This window comes from Chinchilla lanigera, unplaced genomic scaffold (assembly GCF_000276665.1).
Source record: "Chinchilla lanigera isolate Chin_1 unplaced genomic scaffold, ChiLan1.0 scaffold00016, whole genome shotgun sequence".
NCBI lineage: Eukaryota > Metazoa > Chordata > Mammalia > Rodentia > Chinchillidae > Chinchilla > Chinchilla lanigera.
The window spans coordinates 6,766,962-6,785,570 of record NW_004955417.1 but is presented as its reverse complement, the minus strand read 5'-3'; the positions used below and the strand labels follow the sequence as shown (position 1 = coordinate 6,785,570).

Sequence of the window (18,609 nt, the reverse complement as noted above, 5' to 3'; positions counted from 1 at the left end):
CCCGTGCGCTGGGGGCCCACCCACCGGGAGCCAGCAGGCAGAAAGCTAGCCAGCCCGAAGGCTGGCGCTCCCCGCCCACAGCTCCCTGTGCGCCGAATAGTTTTAAATATTACATAATTCTTTTATCTCTTAAAATGCAGATTACCATTTTGCTCTCTCATTTTTTTATGTGAATGTAATTTTTTCTGGTTCTGAGGATCAAACCCAGAACCTTTTGCATTATACAGTTATACCCCTAGCCTCTTAATGTAATTTTTTTTTTTTTTTTCAGTTTTGGGGACTGAACTCAGGGCCTCACACATGCTAGGCAAGCACTCTATCACTGAAATACAACCTCGGCCTTTCTTTTGTATTCTGAACCTGTTTTCCTGATCTCCAGATATGGCTTCATCTTGATTTGAGCTACTGCTCTGACAATTAAAGAGACACAATTTTAGAAAAATTGTAATGCTGTCATAATGAAGGTGATGAGGGTGAATATTTTATGTTTTTCTTTACTATAAATATCTTTTGAAACAAATTTTTAATGTCAAAAATCTGGTACCTATTTTTCACAAGGTGAAGGATCAGTAGTGGATATTTATCTGCAAGAAGTTTTTAAAATACATATTAATGCTTTAATGAATTTTTATATTCTACTATAGTTTACCTTTCAATATATTCTAAATGTAATAGAATTTTTAAAATTTTAATTGTTTGGTCACCATCATACATTGTTGGTTTGTAAACTAAATATGACACCTTTATAAACTTTGTCATGCAGTGTATTTTTTGAATCTAAAATGTCATGATCTCCACCCTGCTCCACAGACTCCACCTCCATTCCCTTACTATCTTAACCAAGTCCCAGGATTAAATTTAAGTGAAACATCAGCAGGACAAAACTATTCAAATTTATTTAATACAAGCTTTTTAAGGAAATGAAGATCCTAAAAAGCAGTTATATTCAAGTACCTATGTACTTTTTTATTTTAAAGAGAGTAGTAAATAAGAAACAAACAAACAAATAGAACAGTAGCAGCATACCAGTAGCACGAACATAAACAAATCAAACCAAGAATATTCAAAGTGATACAGGGTCTTAAGACAAAATAATACGAATCAACAGTGGTTGTTACATTACACATCACTATCTTCAGCTACATTTCTCAGATTACCAGATGTAAGAATGAAAGATTGCTCAAATCATTAAAGAGAATAAGAAAATAATTCTTTGATAAAACATTAGAGATAATACAGAGTTTCATTAGACAAGATGGTAGGAGTTCACCTTTGTAATTTCATTGCATATTGTTACCTTCAAATCAGTTGCTCAGACCACCAGACATAAGCATGCAAAATCGATCAGAACATAAAAAATTGTAAGCATTAACTGTTCATTTCAATACACCATCAGACATCAGCAATACAGTTATTGCAGTTATTCATATATAGATTTATATTTTGCCTTCTTTCTTCTATCTTCTTTCTCTCATACCAGTCGTTCCTTCCTTTGAGCAATTTCTTTCCTTTGCTATCATCTATTGTACGTTTTGAGTTTTACCTAGTCTTTCAGGTTCCTATGCCAAGGAGACAATATGATGTTTACACATCTGGGTCTGATTTATTTCACTTATGAGTATGGTCTCTAGTTGCATCCATTTACGTACAAAAGCCTCAAGTTTATCTTTTTTAATAGCTGAGTAATACTCTATTGTAGAAAAATACCACATATTTTTTATCCATTCCTCAGTGGATGGGCATCTGGGTTGTTTCCAAGATTTAGCTATAACAAATTGTGCTGCTATAAACATGGGTGCACATATATTGCTGTTCAAGTGTCTATATACTAAATATGACAGACTAATAAGATGTGAAGAAGCAACTGAATTGTGTGGCAAGGTTGAAAAGATAAGAATCATTTTAATATGTTTTTTGGGAATTCTCTTTTCTTAACTCCTTGTCCTTGAGGATAATGATGTCTTTCACAAGGGAATTTTATCTTTTGCTTTCAAGAAATAGTAGGCAGGTCAAAGTGAACTTTTGTTTTTTAATATCTGTACCTTAAATGGACAATAATCAGAATGTAATTTTTTAACTCCTTCCATCTTAAGATGCAACTTTACGTTAAGAAAGAAAACTGCCATATATTTTGATACAATAATTTTTTTTTATCATTTACAACATTTGTTTTAAACTTAGTTATTTTAGACTTTCTTTGGACCTGCATGAATTTTTATAATTTATACTTCTTGTGTATGTATGAAAAAGGAAAATATAAGGAAACAGCTCTGTACTCAGAATCCAGCTCCGGATCATTTGTGGAGTTATGTCCGTTTTGCTACATAATTTTATACTCTGTGCCATTGAGAGTAAAATATTGTCCTTAAAGACAACTCCAGGTGGCTAAAACCCATCCTGGTTGAGTTAAATTTTGAAACATATGCTTCCTTGATCTTGCCAAAAGGTGTCAGAGAGTAACAGAGATCATTTCTTCTTTCACTGGTTTCTAATGGGCTTTGGGACTGACATATGGAGTGTCACAGCGATCTGGTTGTTGCCACCAGCTGTAACCACCGAGTTCACACCTGCACAGGTAGTGCCAGCTACCACCTGGCAGACAGTGATATTTAACACTGTGGGTTATATGTTGTTTCCCAATTTTGGAGACTTTTTAAAAGTGAAAAAACATGCATCATTAAGCAAGTGAAATATAGTTTATAGTGGTGAACAAAACTTTCAATGATTTATCCTCTTGCTAGGAGCAATCTGGTTGCTAGGAGTCATTCCTGAATAAATAATAAATGGAGAAAACTATGTACAAAGATGTTTGCAGCAATGTTACTTATACTCATAGAAAATTAAAATAGTCTCTATTTTTGACTATAGCTAATAAAACATGGTAAATTCACACAGAATACAAAACAGGTGTACAGTAATATTTCAATAATATATAAATAAAAATGCCCAAACATTGTGCTTGGGAAAAAGATAGGAAGGGAATCAAAATGTAATTGTGTTTGAAGTGTTTGGGGATTTCTGTTAGTGATTAGTTTTTAGTATCTGAATTTTTTGAATTTTCTTTGAATTTTTGTTCAGATTTTTTTAGAAGTATATACTGCTTTCATTGTTGATGTAATATTTTTAGTTTTAATTATTTCATGCAAACCACAATCCCATGTTGAACAAAATGGATTTAGATACTTAGGTTTTCCTTCATTATCACAAACTGCAGGCATTTTAATGATTTTTAAAAGCAGTAGACCAAAAAATGTTTGTCGAATGTGATCCCTCTCTCCCCATGCTGTTCCTCCTTCTCCTTCTTTTGTGGTACTGGGGATCAAACACAGGGCCTTCAAACTAAACTACATCTTCAGCCCTTTTTATTTTTTGAGGTAAGGTGATGCCCAGGCTGGGTTCAAACTTGTGATCCTCCAGAGTGCTGGGATTACAGGTGTGACACCCGGCTTTGTTAGAATGTTTAACACATTTTTTCCTTTCTAAGCTCTTTAACTGACTACTGAGAGTATAACATTTCAATCTGAACGCTCCATTGCAAATTGTTCAGCTATCTTTTTTAGTTCTAAGCATTTTGCTGTCTCCTCAGTGAGCTAGAATTAGCAAGGCATGTTGTCACTAAAGTGTCACTTGCCTTGACCCATGAATGTATGAACAATATGTATGGACTTATCCAAAATAAATTTTGCCTTTAACTTTCCCTGGGCACTTTAAATATCTTTTCTGTTAACATTATCATTTTCCTCTGTATACCTCTAAATTATGTTTTGCAAAAACAACAATAACCAAGTTAGACAATCTTGATTTTTAAAATTTGTTCTTTTATCCCCCAAACTACATTTATCTTATTTGGACATTTGGAAATTTCAAACCTAATAGTCTTTGAAAAGGAATCAAATGAGATTTCTTTTAAAATCAAGATAGCTGGTTGACTATCCTGGCTTTAGATAAAAAAGTAGTGTTATGAATTTTAGAGTATTCCCAACACTCATAGTCAGATGTGAATATAGAAACACATTGCAAAGTTTAAGAAGAGTTTTCTCTTCTTTTTTATTTGTTTATTTATTTAGTCTTTTTAAGATAGGGTCTTGCTATGCAGTTCAGGCTGGCCTTGAGCTCACTTCGTAGCCCAGGCTGGTCTCAAACTTGCAACGGTCCTCCTGCCTCAGCCTCCCAAGTGCTGGGACTATAGGCGTGCATCACCACACATTTATACTCTGTATTATTCACAGTAGTGTTGCCTCCCATAACATCTGAAATAACTAAACCATGTTATTTTTTACATATATTCAGTTAAAGAAGGTATATTGGAGGTAATATGGTTATCAGGATACAGAACCTCTGACTGAGTTTGTTTTCTCACTTTTGATTTTGGTGGCAGTTACTTAAATCCCCCCAAATTTAAGTTTCTTCTGTTATAAAATGGTAAAGTGTCACCAGAGAAAACAGTAGGCCTTTGAGTGGATCACTACAATTAACTTCAACAACTGCTCAATAAAACATCTTACCTTTATGGTCTTATAGCTTCACCCTTCATATTTCTTAGTAATTTTACTTCTATCTAAAAGTACCAGACAATCCTTCTTGGCCTTGAAAATCTTCAAAGGGTGACGTGTTACAAAATAAAACATGCCTGATGAGTAAGATAAAGGTTTCCAAACTGGTTTTGCCACAGAAGTGCTTGGGAACACTATGTTTACGCAGCTGTAGATGTTGCAAAGTCAAAAATGTTTACAAATGTGGTGACCAGAGCATTGCCTCGATCCTGAGAGCAGCTGTAGGGCTCTTCTTATTCCACACCTTAGCACGTATCGCTGCCTTTAGATGAGGGAGAATTTATAATCCCTTGATAATTAGAGCTTTACATCAAGCTTCAGAAATTGATAATATGAAATTGGTAATAGCTTGCGAAGCTTGATCAGAGCAAATAAAATTATATATATACATATATATATATATATTTTTTGTAATAGGTACTGTTGTTACACAAACTTCCTGACCACTTTCTCTTTTCCATCTTAACTTTCCATCTTAACATCTTTGCTTAATGGGATACAGACTTTTCCAAAATGTGTTAATGCCAGTGGCAGAATGAAAAAAATCACTTGAACAAACTGCTGCTGGATGAATTGTTTAGGGTCACAAGCAGGATCAAAACTCACTCTGTTGTCTGTCAGTTTATTAGATAAGCCACATCTTAACCGAATCAAAGCATTTTCAGTAAAAAAAAATAAAAAATAGGAGAAAAGAAAATACTAGATTTTGCAGTTATTTCATTTTAAAATCTTATTTTAGGTGTCCATGAACATTGGCTTCAGGATTCCCCAAATCCCTTTTTCTGTAAAGAATTTCGTCCCCCCCCCACCCCCCGCACCTCCACACACACATATACACAGGCTAAGGAACGTTCACTGTGAACAGGGGTCCTTTATGACTCTGGGAGCTGACTTTCTGAGTCAGCAGAACCCAGGTCAATTATCTGGAAACGATGCTACCAGTGTTGGCAGCCTGAACCCAGGGGCCTGGACAAACTTCAGGATCTGATTATACCAAACACAAAGAATAGCTGGAATCATCAGTTCCCTAAACAAGCAACAAGTGGGCATTCCATTCCAGGGTGGATCTGAGTGAACTCATGATTCTCAACTGTGAGAAAGTTACATTTAGCTCAGCTATTAGGAAACAAAGGAAGGTTTATGTTTTGTGAAAACTATAGCTTGACTGAGTTTTTGTCTATTTTTTTAATTGAGGAAAACTAAAAATGTTTGGAAAGACTTTTGTTGATTGAGGAAATGTAAAAATATTTTAAAGTATAGTTTGTTTAAAGTATTGTATTCTATATATTCAATAAATTAAAAACTTAATTCTTTTATCAAGCCTTTATTGAGCTCTGGCTATGTGTTAGGAGCTTTGTAAGGTGTGGGAGATTCAGGAGTGAGTAAGATCTTTTGTCCATAAGGAATATACAGTTTAATGGACGATTGTGTGTGTGTTTTACACATGATAACTTTAGACCTCTGATCATTACAGTAATGACAACTAACACTGTGTGTGAAACAGGACATAGCAAGGCTTTTGAGTTAAACAAATATGTGTTTAAATGATGAGTGAGCTGCATGAATTTAAATGTTATTTATTCTGAGTCTCAGTCCCTCATCTATAACATGGAGCTATGACATTTATCCCCCACGCTGCTGTGAGAGGCAGACATTATAGGTAAAGTGTTTACCATGCTATATGGAACACAGCCAAATGGCAACAAAGTGCATCTTGTGTTAACCTTCTGAGTTTGTGCTAGTAATCATCACAATATGGATTAATGACCTCTCCTCGCAGTCTAAGTGTAATCTGTGTACTTGTTACACAGTGGTGTCTGTAAAACCACTCCTCTGGGCTTCCAGCCACATTGCCATCTTTAAGGCCTCCTATAAAGAAGATTGCCCCATCATCTTACTTTTAAAGTATCAGTTTCTTCATGTACAAAGTGAAGATAATACAACAGTGACTTACTTTAAAAGGTTACCGAAGGGATGAAATTATATATGTGCAACTATAAACCACAGGTTTCACTCGTTTCTCAACCTCTCACCTACTTTCATCTCCGTCACTGGAGAGATTCTTGTTGAAACAGCACATGTGTGGGCCCCATGCTAGACCTGCTGTCTGAGAGCAGAGCTTAGGGTTCTTCACTTCAGTCTTGGCTCTCGGGTGATCCTTCCACATTGGGTTGGAGAGCTTGTGGTTTATTTAACTGTTTTAAATAGTTATTAAGATATTGGATTGCAAGTGGGCAAAGAATATCTTCAGCTCTGAACTCCAGAAACAGTAAATGACCTGCCCAAGGTTACTTACCGTGAGTGGAGCCAGGGCCCCAGTCCAACTGGCTATGAAATGCAGCTCTCATTATGCTGCATCAAGTTGTTTCTTATGTAAAAGGATTATACGAGTGAAAAGCCTTATTGTTTGGGGGTTAGGGGAGACACTAACTCTGTGTCAAAAATTGCCATCTGAGTGCCACAGTGGTGGCACAAGGTGGTGTTTTTATTCTGAGAGGTCGGCAGGGGAGATTCTGGTAAGTGGTGCAGTCTACAGTGCAGACTGAGAAAACAGCAGAGGTGAACCTTAACATCGTTTTCTTGTCCCTCTCCAGAGCAGGTCTCTTCCTAAGGCAGCTAAACAAAATTCAGAAAATGAATGAGTGCCTCTGGACTTACTCTTTGGAGAGTTAAAATTCGGTGAAAGAGGAGATAATTTTATGGAAACCTTAAACTCTGTTCCACAAGTTGTTCCTGGGGAAGACAGTCATTTTTTTTTTTTTTTTTCAACCAATAAAGGCTGTCGCCCGTAAGCAGATGCCCAGATATTCTCGGTCCTCCTGGCCATGAGAGAACTACGTGGGGGAAGGCTGTCCACCGGTGAGCACCTCTTTCTTCCTGGCAATAGGAGAATTGTTCTCTGTACCCGTTCAGTTGTGGAGCTCAAGCTTTTCCTGAATTTTCGGCTTTTATTCCTTGCTGGGAGTCTATACCTCAGACAAAGAGTGCTCACTTCAACTGTATCTGGTTGGAGGAAGCAAACAGAAAAGAAAATGCTGCTCCCATCATCCCCTGCTCACTGCCAGCTTCTCATATGCAGATGCAAAGGATTTAGTTTCAGGGTTTTGAGATCACTCAATATAGAGGATATTTAGCATTTATTACATTTTTTCCTCTCTGAGACGTTCTGTTCACAGAAGTCTCTTGCAGTGTTTTTCCAGAAACAAAACTAGAAACCATAGAAACTGGACAAGAATTTGTTTCATTGAATGGTGAGAGGCTGCTATGGGTGGGTAAAGTGTGGGGTGCAGGGCAGCTATGTAAGGTTGGGTGCCGAATTCTTGGCTATGTCTCTGGCTTCTCATTTTGTGAGCAGAGTTGATAGTGCCTAGTTCAGAGGGGGTTCTAAAAAGCCAATATATTAAGCAAGTGATGTCACTATGCTTGCTACATTTTCTTTTTTTCCCCTTAGTGGTACATGTTCACAACACATAATAATTACATCCAACTTGGGGATTTGGTACACTATTGATAATTTTTACTTTTACCACATTTTAAATATCCAGTAATCATAATCATTTATTTAAGCATTGTTCAAAGATTAGTTGTCCAGCTTTCCTGTGCATCAACTTTTGTGTTGAACTCTACATTGTAAGTATTTACATTTGCAATATCAAGGAAGCAGAGCTCACATAATGTCTCAAGCTTCAAAAAAATTTTTGGTCTCTTTTCAGATGAGTTATTTTGGGCACAAATTGTTTGGCTTCTTCCTATGGCTTGGAAGGTAGCAAGTCACGTGGACTTGACCCTGCTGTACAGAAGTGGTAGCCAAATCCCTCTGAGACACACAATCCCGTCCTACCTCCACCCTGCAGTGTATACTACGGAGAAGCCATTTGTTTTCTTTCTGTGCTCTCGGCACAAATATTCAGTGCCAACTTCCCCAGAACATGTCTGGGATATTTTATTCTGTGTTATATTCAGAATCTTTTAATCCAAAGCTGATATACATATTCTCTTATGCTGTTTCTGCTCAACCCTTCTTGCAGGAGTTCTTTGCAGTCTGAAGTCTTGCAGTAGTTATGGTCTATACTACTCATTTAGTGCATAGACTATGCCAGAGTGCTGGGTCTTACGTTTCCACTTTTTCCCCTGTTTACAGTTCATTACCCCAGTTATATTTTCAGCTCTAGTTCTGCATATGGACCTGGTCAAATAAGCAGAGATTCATTTATCTCAGTAGTTAAAATAAAAATTACCTGAAACAGTATCTTTGCCTTTTGTATACCTATTGCCCAGGGTCTTTTATGCAATAAATTTTTATCAAATTCTCAGTAAACACTTCAGACTGATTACAAGGGCTATGTACATTATGTACCTGAAGACGCCCAGACGGAGGAGATTATATAAAATGTCACCTATTATCCTAAATTAAATTACACAATGTAAATGTGTTATAATTCCTTCAAAGCTAATTTTGTTATATTGTATTTTGCAAAAATTAAGTAAAAGCATCTCTTCTGTATCCCCAGCATACGCTAGGTCTAAAGGAAAAGACATGATTGATCGCTTTGTTAAACTGCTCTACCGTGCTAGTAAATCAAAGGGTCAGTAAAACAACTACTGTAAGTAACATTTTCCCACTGCTTACAGTATGTCAGGCAATGTTGCATGCTTTAAATATATTAATTTATACACCTTACTTCCTCCTTATCTACCCTCACCCTTCCTACAATTTCAGGTACCAGCATTAACCACAGTCTAAAAATATTAAATGGAAAATTCCAGATATAAATAATTCAGAAGTCCCACGTTACATGCTGTTCTTGGAGTGTGATAAAACTATCCTATTTCATGCCTTTGTCCAATGTATCCACATTGTATATGCAGTCTCAGTTAATAGGTCAACTATCACAGTATTTCACTGCTTGGGCACATGTAACCCTTATTTGTCTTTTTTTTTTTTTTTTTTTGTCCTTTTGAGACAGGGTCTCACTATGCAGTTTAGGCTGGCCTTGAACTCACTTTGTAGCCCAGACTAGTCTCAAACTCTCAATGACCCTCCTGCCTCAGCCTCCCAAGTGCTAGGATTGCAGGCGTGCACCACCACGCCTGGCTAACCTTTATTTGTCTTAATGATGGCTCCAAAGCACAAGAGTAGTGATGCTGACATTTTGGATATGCCAAAGAGAATTAAGAGAAAAGGTAAAAGTTCTCACCCCAATAAGGAATGAAAGAAATTGTATGCTGATATTGGTAAGATATATAGTAAAAACAAATCTTTTATCTGTGAAATTGTGAAGCAAATGTATATTGTTATAATTCTTTTTATTATTGTTAATAGATTTCTGTGCTTTATTTATAAATTAAACTTTATCGTAGATTTGCGTTATAGGAAAAAACTATCTACAAGGTTTAGTGCTATCTGCAGTCTCAGATGTCCACTGGGCAGCTTGAAATGTGCCTCCCTCAGAAGGAGGACCACTGAACAATAGCAATATGAAATAGCATTTTCATCCCGGGTTTACAGACGGGGAAACCAAGGACAGTGTTGACAGGACTTGCCTCAACATTAGAGCTGATGTGGCAGGCTGAATAAAGACCTCTCAAAGACATCCATGTTCTAATCCCCAGGACCTGTCAAGGTTACCATGCACATCATCAAAGGGATTTACAAATGTGGTTAGGGATCTTGAGATGGGGGATTATCCTACACTGTCCAGGTAGGCTCAAGGTAATCACAATGGCTCTTGAAGGAGGTGGGCAGGAGCATCAGAGATGAGGAGAAGAGCTGGCTTATTGGAAAGTCAGGGTGAGCTTGGGCTGGGCTCTGCATTTTGGGGCTGCTCTGCATTTTGAGGCTATCTAGGCTCTTGAATCCTCCAAAATACACTTGGGAGGAGGGCCACAAACAGCACTCAGAAGCAAAGGAATAGAGTTTAAAGCACTTTACTAAGCAATTATCAAGGCTTTTTATGAGAGTGTATTGGTTTGGGGCTTATTTTGCAAGGGGAACAATATAATACAGGACACATACTTCATATGATTAATTATAATAGTCACCCAAAGAACAGTATACAAAAGAGTGCAGGGAATCTGTCCACACACTAAGACCAAGGAATCCAGCTGAGGGCCTGGATCCCACAACAATGTCCTACACGAGTTGAGCTGAATACCCAGAGCTCATAACAATGCCTCCCATGAATCCAACTGGAGGCCCAGAGCCCATGACAACATCTCATGCAGGCCTGTTTCACAGATCTGCTGGGAAGGCCCAAAGGTCAGTAGTGGAATCTACAAAGTCTGTGCCAGCAGGATGAAGGACCTGTGGTAAGCAGGCTAAGGGATAGGCATTGGAGCCAGGAAGTGATGCTCAGAAGAACCAGAGCTCCCCCAAAAGGTACCACAGCCATCCTCGGCAACAGTGAGATCCCGAGCTCCTCCAATGATGGGGATGGCTGAATTCCCGTCAGGGAAGCCAACGCAGCAAGCTTTTCCTGGAGGCCGGCAGTGCACCATCTTCCCCTCCGGAACCAGGAAGCTATGCTCAGAGTAAGGACCAGAGCTCCCCAAAGTGAACCAAAGCCATTCTCAGTGCCAGCGAGGTCCCGAGCTCCTCGGAGGATGAAAACAGCCAAGTTCATCAGGAAAGCCAGCTCCCAACAGCCTGCTTCTTCTTCTCCAGGTCTGCCTTTATGTTGCTGGCGACAGTCCTCAGGTGGGCCTCCCACACCCAGCACCTCACTTACTCAGTTCAGCTGGGAGTTATAAGTTGACCACCAGTTATCAACCTACTACAGAGAGGAACTACAGTTTGGAGAAAGCCAAGGGGACTGCGTATACAGGCTCTCTCCAAGGTCTAGGGCAGGATTTCTTTTCATTTTTTAGACTCTTAGGAGAGTTCTGAGGTGCTATGACTGACAGGGCTCTTTCCAATCAGCTGTGAGTCTCCACCCTCATGTTGGGAGAGGGAGGTTTTTTTGTTTTTTGTTTTTTTGTTGGTTTGTTGTTTTCATGGAGTTTTTTAATTTATCTGGGCAAGATTAAAACTAGTGTTGTCCAAAGCCCCGGGGTGAAAGGTGCGGGTGGAGTGGTGGTGTCAAATCCACAAAGCAAGTATAAATAAATGAGGCCTTACTCGGTGGACAGTGTAACCTCAGACTTGTGCCGCAAGGTGTGCCTGAATGAGATTGAAAGGTGTCAGACTGGGCAGGAAGGGTAACTTGTAAGGGGCCTAAAGGTCTTGGGAAGCCTGGAAACTGCAAACTCAGGAAATCTGGCCTCTAAAGAACCTTCTTTGAGAACCCTCTGCCAGTTTCCCAGCTCCAGCTCATTCTTGGTTACCTACCTAGTCTATCGGAAGCAGCAGTTGGAGTGGTGTTCTTTGAAGAAGTCTAAAACCCAAGGAATGTGGGCATCTCTAGAAAATGGAAAAAACAAAGAAATGAATTTTTCTTTGGAGACTCTAGAAGGAATGCAACCATGTCAAGACTTTGATCTTATTCTAGTGACATTCATTTCCGATGTCAGATAATAAACCTGTGTGGTTGCAAACCTCTGAGTTGTAGTAATTTATGACCACAGCAATAGGAAACTAATATAATACATATTTGTTTGGTTTTAAGGGACTTAACCTATAAGTAAATCCAGGCTGAAGCTGGGAAGGAAAATTATGTCACTCTTGGAGATGCTAAGTGAAAGGGCTCACTTATAAAAGGGACAAACTTACAGAATTCTACCCCTTAAGGAAAGAACTCCACGTGAGTAGTCATTTCCAGACTGTACTTGTTAGCCGTCAGGTGCCGAATAAGTCACCCCAGCATTCTCAGCTTAGCTTTCTCATACTCAAAATGAGGACATGTTAGTGTGACAGGGTCATATACATATTAGTATATGTTATATGAATAAGTAATACGTACATATTCATGGTACAGAATTGAAAAAGTTTACAGTGAAAAAAGGTTTTTCCTCTCCTTGTCCTTTATGTGTCCAAGTCCCTTCTAGAAGTAATTGTTATTATTCATTTTCTTGTGTATTCTTCTAGAGATATTCCATGTATTTATAACCTGCAGGGAGGCATATTACTTTTATGGTACAAATGCTAGCATTAAACACATTGTCCTTGCTATGGCTTGTATCTAGATGTCACCTCAAGCCTCTGTGCTCATAGGTGGGGATTTTCTGAAGTGCTGGATCTAGCATGTGTGAACATAGATTAAGGATGTGATCCTGGGGTTAGTTCACTAATTGTTTTACCATAGTTCAGGGCACGCATAAAGGGAAGCTTCACCCTGGAAGTGGTTGGCACCACCTAAAAGATTTATAGGTGGGATAAAAGGGAAAGGGAAATGTGCTGCTGCTGCTTTTGTAGTGTACCTCGTTGGTCTGTCGTTGCACCCCAGAGAGAAACGGCGGTGAGTATGAGAAAAATAAAGACAAGAGACAAAAGCTGGGGTCAGGTGGAGTTACCTCTTGCCTGATGAGCAAGAGGACTGACTTCATCAGTAGGGGTGTTTATTTTATACACTTGCAAAGTTAGTATCATGACAGCGGGTAATGTAGCTTAGCGACTAACCACTGTAATTGTCCGGCAGGATGCCTTTTTCAGTACTGAGGTAGCTTGACTGCTTGACCAATAATCAGCTCTAGTGGCTCCCAACATGCTTTACTGCTTGTTGCTTCCTGCCTGTCCTGCCATGAACTATTTCTCCTCTGCCACTCTGCCACTCTGCCACTCTGCCATTCTGCCACTCTGCTTTGGAGCCAGTTGACTATGAACTAAAACCTTTACAAACTGTGAGTTGAAATAAACTTTTCCCTTTTAACTTTGGGTGTCTGGTATTTGGTCTCAGCAATGAGAAAAGTAACCAAGACTGTCCTGTACCTTTCTGTGAAGTTAAAAAATAACTTACTATTATGGCCTATATCTACATGTCTCCCCAAATGCTCATGTGGTCATACGTAGGGCTTTTTTGAGGTGGCTGGATCTAGGTTGTGTGATGCTGAGATTAAAGGTGTGATGATGGGATTAAGGTTGCCTAATTACTAAATCAGCCCACTGATTGGTTTAGTATAGTTCTGGGTGTGCATAATGGGAAGGAATACCAGGACTATAGGTGGCACCACACAAAAGGCAGGGAATTTGGAAGGGATGAAACGAAGAGGCAGGCTGCTGCTGTGGCTGTCTCCTGCCTGCTTACCATGGGCTATTTCTCCTCTAGGATGTCTGCCTGCTATGCTACTCTGCCTTAGAGCCAGTCGATTATGGACTGAAACTCCTACAAACTGTGAGCTAAATAAACCTTTCTATCTTTAACTTTGGGTGTTGGGTATTTTGTCTCAGCAATGAGAAGAGTAACTAAAACACTTGGTGATTATTACATATGGCTCCATATTAGTATAAACTGAGACTATTTCTTTTTATCACAGCATATTCCAACATTTCCATTTCAAGGTACTACAATTTATTTAACCTGTCCTCAGTGGAGACATTTAAATTGTTTTCCAGTCTTTTGCTTCCATAAGAAACTGCAGCATTTATTTTGTCACATGTTATTTTGTATGTTTCAGTATATCTGTAGAATAAATTTATGAAATTTGAGTTATCATATATATTAATTTTAAAACTTAATTAAAAATTAATTTTAAAACTATTGTTAAGTTATACTCTCAAGAGGAATATCCTAGTTACCTTTTGATTTTTTTGTTTGTTTGTTTGTTTTTTGTGGTACCAGGAATCGAACTCATGACCTTGTGCTTGCCAGGCAGGCACTGTGCTGCTGAGCTAAATCCCCAGCCCCCCTACTTATCTTTTGAAATAGATGATTTACTGGTTGTTTTTACAAAATGAGTTTAAAAACAATAATTAGCATTCTAATTTGTTGTGAAAAAAATTAATAAAGAAATTTTATAGAAAAACAAGTCACCAAAATTATTTCTGAGTAGTAAGGTTTGTCATGTGTGAATTTTCTAATTCTTCTATAAACTTATATACTAATGGAGAAATGAAAATGACCATTTTAGTAAAAATGTAAGTATACCTCTAATATTTTGGCTGAATATAAAAAGTCTTTGTGGGAGGGGAAGAAGGAAAAACTTGGAGTTAACAATACCCATGTTTAAATTCAACACCTTGGGGCTGGGGATTTAGCTCAGCGGCACAGCGCCTGCCTGGCAAGGTCATGAGTTTGATTCTCGGTACCCCCCCCCCAAAATAAATTCAACACCTTTCTTGAGAAAAAGATTTTTTTTTTAACCTCTTGCAAAAGAGCAGAACCAGAATGAAGTTTTGATGTGGGAAAATGAGAGTCAGCCAGTAAAAGGCAGGGCTGCCTTGAGATGTAGTGGGTCCACTCTCCACTGCGTGAATGCCACAGCTGTCCGAGAAGGTAGAGGGGCCAGAGAGGGCAAGAGGGGCTTCTGTGTACAGTGGGGTGGACAGCCACTCCTTTGTTCCTTCCAGATTAAGTCTGTACTCTTATGAACTTCAACATGTTCCTCAGGATGGGCAAATAAACAAAAGGACTCACTGGCTCTTGCGAAAGGAACTAAAAGCAATGACTAGTTCTCATTTTTTATTGCTTTATTTCTGCACCAGAAATCAGGTTTGTGAAAATATATGTGTGGTGTTGTTCTCCTTTCAATTTTTATTCATAGGCTCATTTGATTCAATTCTTCTTACAAGGGTTGGAACTGCTTTTTAGTTTTGTTCAATATTATCCAGTTCCAGGCACTGACAGAAGTTTATTGTCTTCTAGATGTCCCATCTAAACTTACTTTAAAAAAACCCAAACAGCTCCAGTCTAAAGTTTAGTGGGTTTTGGCCATAAATGGGGGTAACATAATAGAGGTTTCTTTTATTTATTAAAAAAAAAAATGCACCTAACACAAGAGGTGTAAAGATGAGGAGTTCACATGTTACGCTAATACAGCTTGAAAGGTGGGGAATTGTCTGAGGCCAGACCCTGTCGCCGTGTTCATTATGCTGTCTACTCTGCTTCACAGTCTGACCTCTATTCCTCTGGTCTGTTTCAGATCACTGAGAAGAGCACAGGCCATTTGGAGCCACATTTAAAGAAGTGTGTGTGTCTCTCTGACAGTGGCGCCACAGAGATGGAGCCATTTGTACTTGCCCCAGATACTGTGAAAAGCATGAGAGCTAAGATAGTCACTTTCATTTTCTGGGGAAAAAATAATGGTGTCAGTGTATCTGGAAGCCCCTCACACACAGTGCAGTGGGATGCTGACAGCAGTTTTGACCGCCAGTGGGCTGTACTCTTCTAGAATACAAATTAAATACTGAGCTCCCCCTAGTGACAATAATATAGATACACGTAAAAACAAGCACTTACGTGTATTTGCAATTCTATTATTTTAATTTTAAGCTAATGTAATTTTCATTCTTATCATTAAAACAGGATGGGGAATGTATGGGAAAATGCAGTTGACTGTTCATATGCTATACACAGGGAAATGTAGAAAAATGTTTTGTTGAAAAATAACTGGTTTCCCCCCTTTTTATTAGTATAAGTTTGTGAGACATAATTGTGGTGGATTAACTAATAGCTTGTAACACCCAGCTGAACTGAATCAGCGTGGAACTGGATGTGAAGACCCACCTGAGGGTTGTTGCCAACAACATAAAAAGAGAACTGCCGGGGAGATCGTGTGCCTATGATCCTCCTGGAGAAGCTTGTCATGCTGGTTTTCCTGATATGAACTCAGCTGTTCTCATCATTGGAGCCTGGGACACCAACGTTGCTGAGGACGGCTGCAGTTCTTTTCAGGGAGGCTCAGGTCCTTATTTGAGGACCTTCCTGGCTCCAATGCAGATCCCTCAGCTTGCTGTCACAGATCCTTTATCCTGCTGGTGCAGATTTTCTAACTTCCACCACTGATCTTCAGGCCTTCCCAGGGCAGATCTTTGGTAGAGACTTGCATGAGACATTATCACGGGCTCTAGGCCTCCATTTCGACTCATGGGGGGCATTGCCATGGGCTCTTGGTCTTTTGCTCGACCTGTGAAGGACATTGCCAGGGGATCCGGGCCATCAGCTGGATTCTTTGGGTTTCTAGTGTGCGGACAGATTTCCCACACTCTTTTGCATTTGGCTCTTTGGGTGAATATTATAAAATAATTCTATAAATTATGTGTCCTGTGTTAAATCTTTTCCTGGTAAACCCTGACTACAACATTCATCATAGTTTGCATACACAGCACATCTTGATCCTTTATGCTTCCCTTTCCCCTCCCCTCCCCCCATCTCTCCCATCTCTCCCTATCCCCAAACCCCCTTCCAGGCTCCACAATATTTAATTTTATTAAATTCAGCTGCTTTTGGGGCTGGGTATTTAGCTCAGTGGCCAAAGCGCCTGCCTGGCAAGTGCAAGGTCATGAGTTCGGTTCCCGGTACCGGAGAAAAACCAAAAAAATAAATAAATTCAACTGCTTTTATTTGTACTTCATTGTGTACTATGAAAGCTATTTATTGAGCCAGAAATTTTGTTAAGGAAACATTTCTTAAGGCTACATATTTTTAAAATTTAACTTTTTTGTGTATGTGTGCGTGCTAGGGGATTGAACCCAGGACCACAATCACACATGATAGGTAAGCACTCTATCACTGAGCTACATCCTCAGCCCATAAAATTACCATTTTAAAGGGTTACTTAAAATAGAAATTACAGTAACTAAGAAAAAACTAAAAAAAAAAGAAATTGCAGGAACTGAAAATATTTCATGTGACTATAGCATAGTATGAAAAAGGTAAAATTCAAACTCTGTCTTCTTACCAGCATCTTCCCTATCCCCTCACAGCATCCAACCACCACTGTTTTACTTTTTGTTTCTGAGTTCAACTTTTTTACACGCTCTCTCTATGTGAGATCATGAAAGCTGTATTTGTCTTCCTATGCCTGGCTTACTATATTGAACATAATCTCCTCCAGGTTAATCCATGTCGAATGGGTCACTGGGATCATGACCTAGAACGGTGTGCTCTTGTTCCTGACTTCTTTTCTCTCTAGCTCTTGTTCTGCTCTCTCTGCTTCCTGGACGCTGAGTTCTGCAGCTTCTGTCTGCCATGCCATTCCACCATACCCCTGCATTTCATTTTATTTCATCATTTCACCCCTCTCCTTCCCGCCTCCTTCCCTACCTCCTCCCATGCACTAATCCATCCACCTATTTATTCTTTTTTAGTTTTTATTTGTGTGAAATATATTCTTTTAAAATTTTTTATTAGTACATGTTTCTGTACATAGTGATCACTTTCTTTCTGGGTAGTTGGCAATGTAAGTGACACATCGTATTCTTCTTATGCCCCCCCCCCCCATCGCTTGGTCCCTTTCCCATTGCAAAAGATTTACCTCCCTGTTTCCTATTATGTATTTTTTTTGTATCTTTTATTTTGACCTTTAATTTGTTTATATTTTGGATTTCTTATGTGAGACAAGCCATGCAGTATTTAAGCTTGTGTGTTTGATTTATTTCACTTAACATTATCTCAAGGTGCATCCAAATTTCATACAAATAACTCAAATTTATCCTCGTTTATAGTAGAGTAGTACTCCACTGTGTATAAATCCCACATTTTCTGTATGCATCCATCTATTGATGAACATATAGGCCACTTCCAACAGGTAGGCTATTATTAATTGTACTGCTACAAGCATGGGTATGCATGTATCCCTGTGATAGGATGTCTTCAATTCTTTCAGGAAAATATCTAGAAGGGGAATAGCTGGGTTGAATGGAATTTCAATTTTTGGTTTCTTGAATCTCCATACAGATTTCCTAATGGTTGTATTAGATTACATTCTAACCAACAATGTAGAAGTGCTTCTTTTTCCTTGCAGCCTTGCCAGTTGATTTCTTGATGGTAGCTATTCTTGCTGGAGTAAGATGAAATCTCAGTGTTTTAATTTGCATTTCTCCAATGGCCAGGCAAGTCAAACATTTTTTCTTGTATTTATTGGCCATTTGTACTTTTACTAAGAGGTGTCTATTCACTTTAGGGGCCCAATTTCGATTGGGTCTTTTATTTTGGGTGGTCTAATTTTTTGAGTTCTTCATATA

The 18,609-nt window shown here is 38.8% G+C and overlaps 1 protein-coding gene across 1 annotated transcript in view; it reads left to right on the top strand.

Moving 5' to 3' along the window:
- LOC106148204 overlaps window positions 1–16,415 on the top strand; it is a gene marked incomplete at its 5' end in the record, with an annotated part of 41,579 nt that extends 25,164 nt beyond the window's left edge. The window contains 2 exon segments of the mRNA XM_013512754.1: window positions 13,754–13,819; window positions 15,567–16,415. Of these exon segments, the coding sequence (XP_013368208.1) occupies window positions 13,754–13,819; window positions 15,567–15,815 (315 nt within the window).
- Window positions 16,416–18,609: the final 2,194 nt, after the last annotated feature.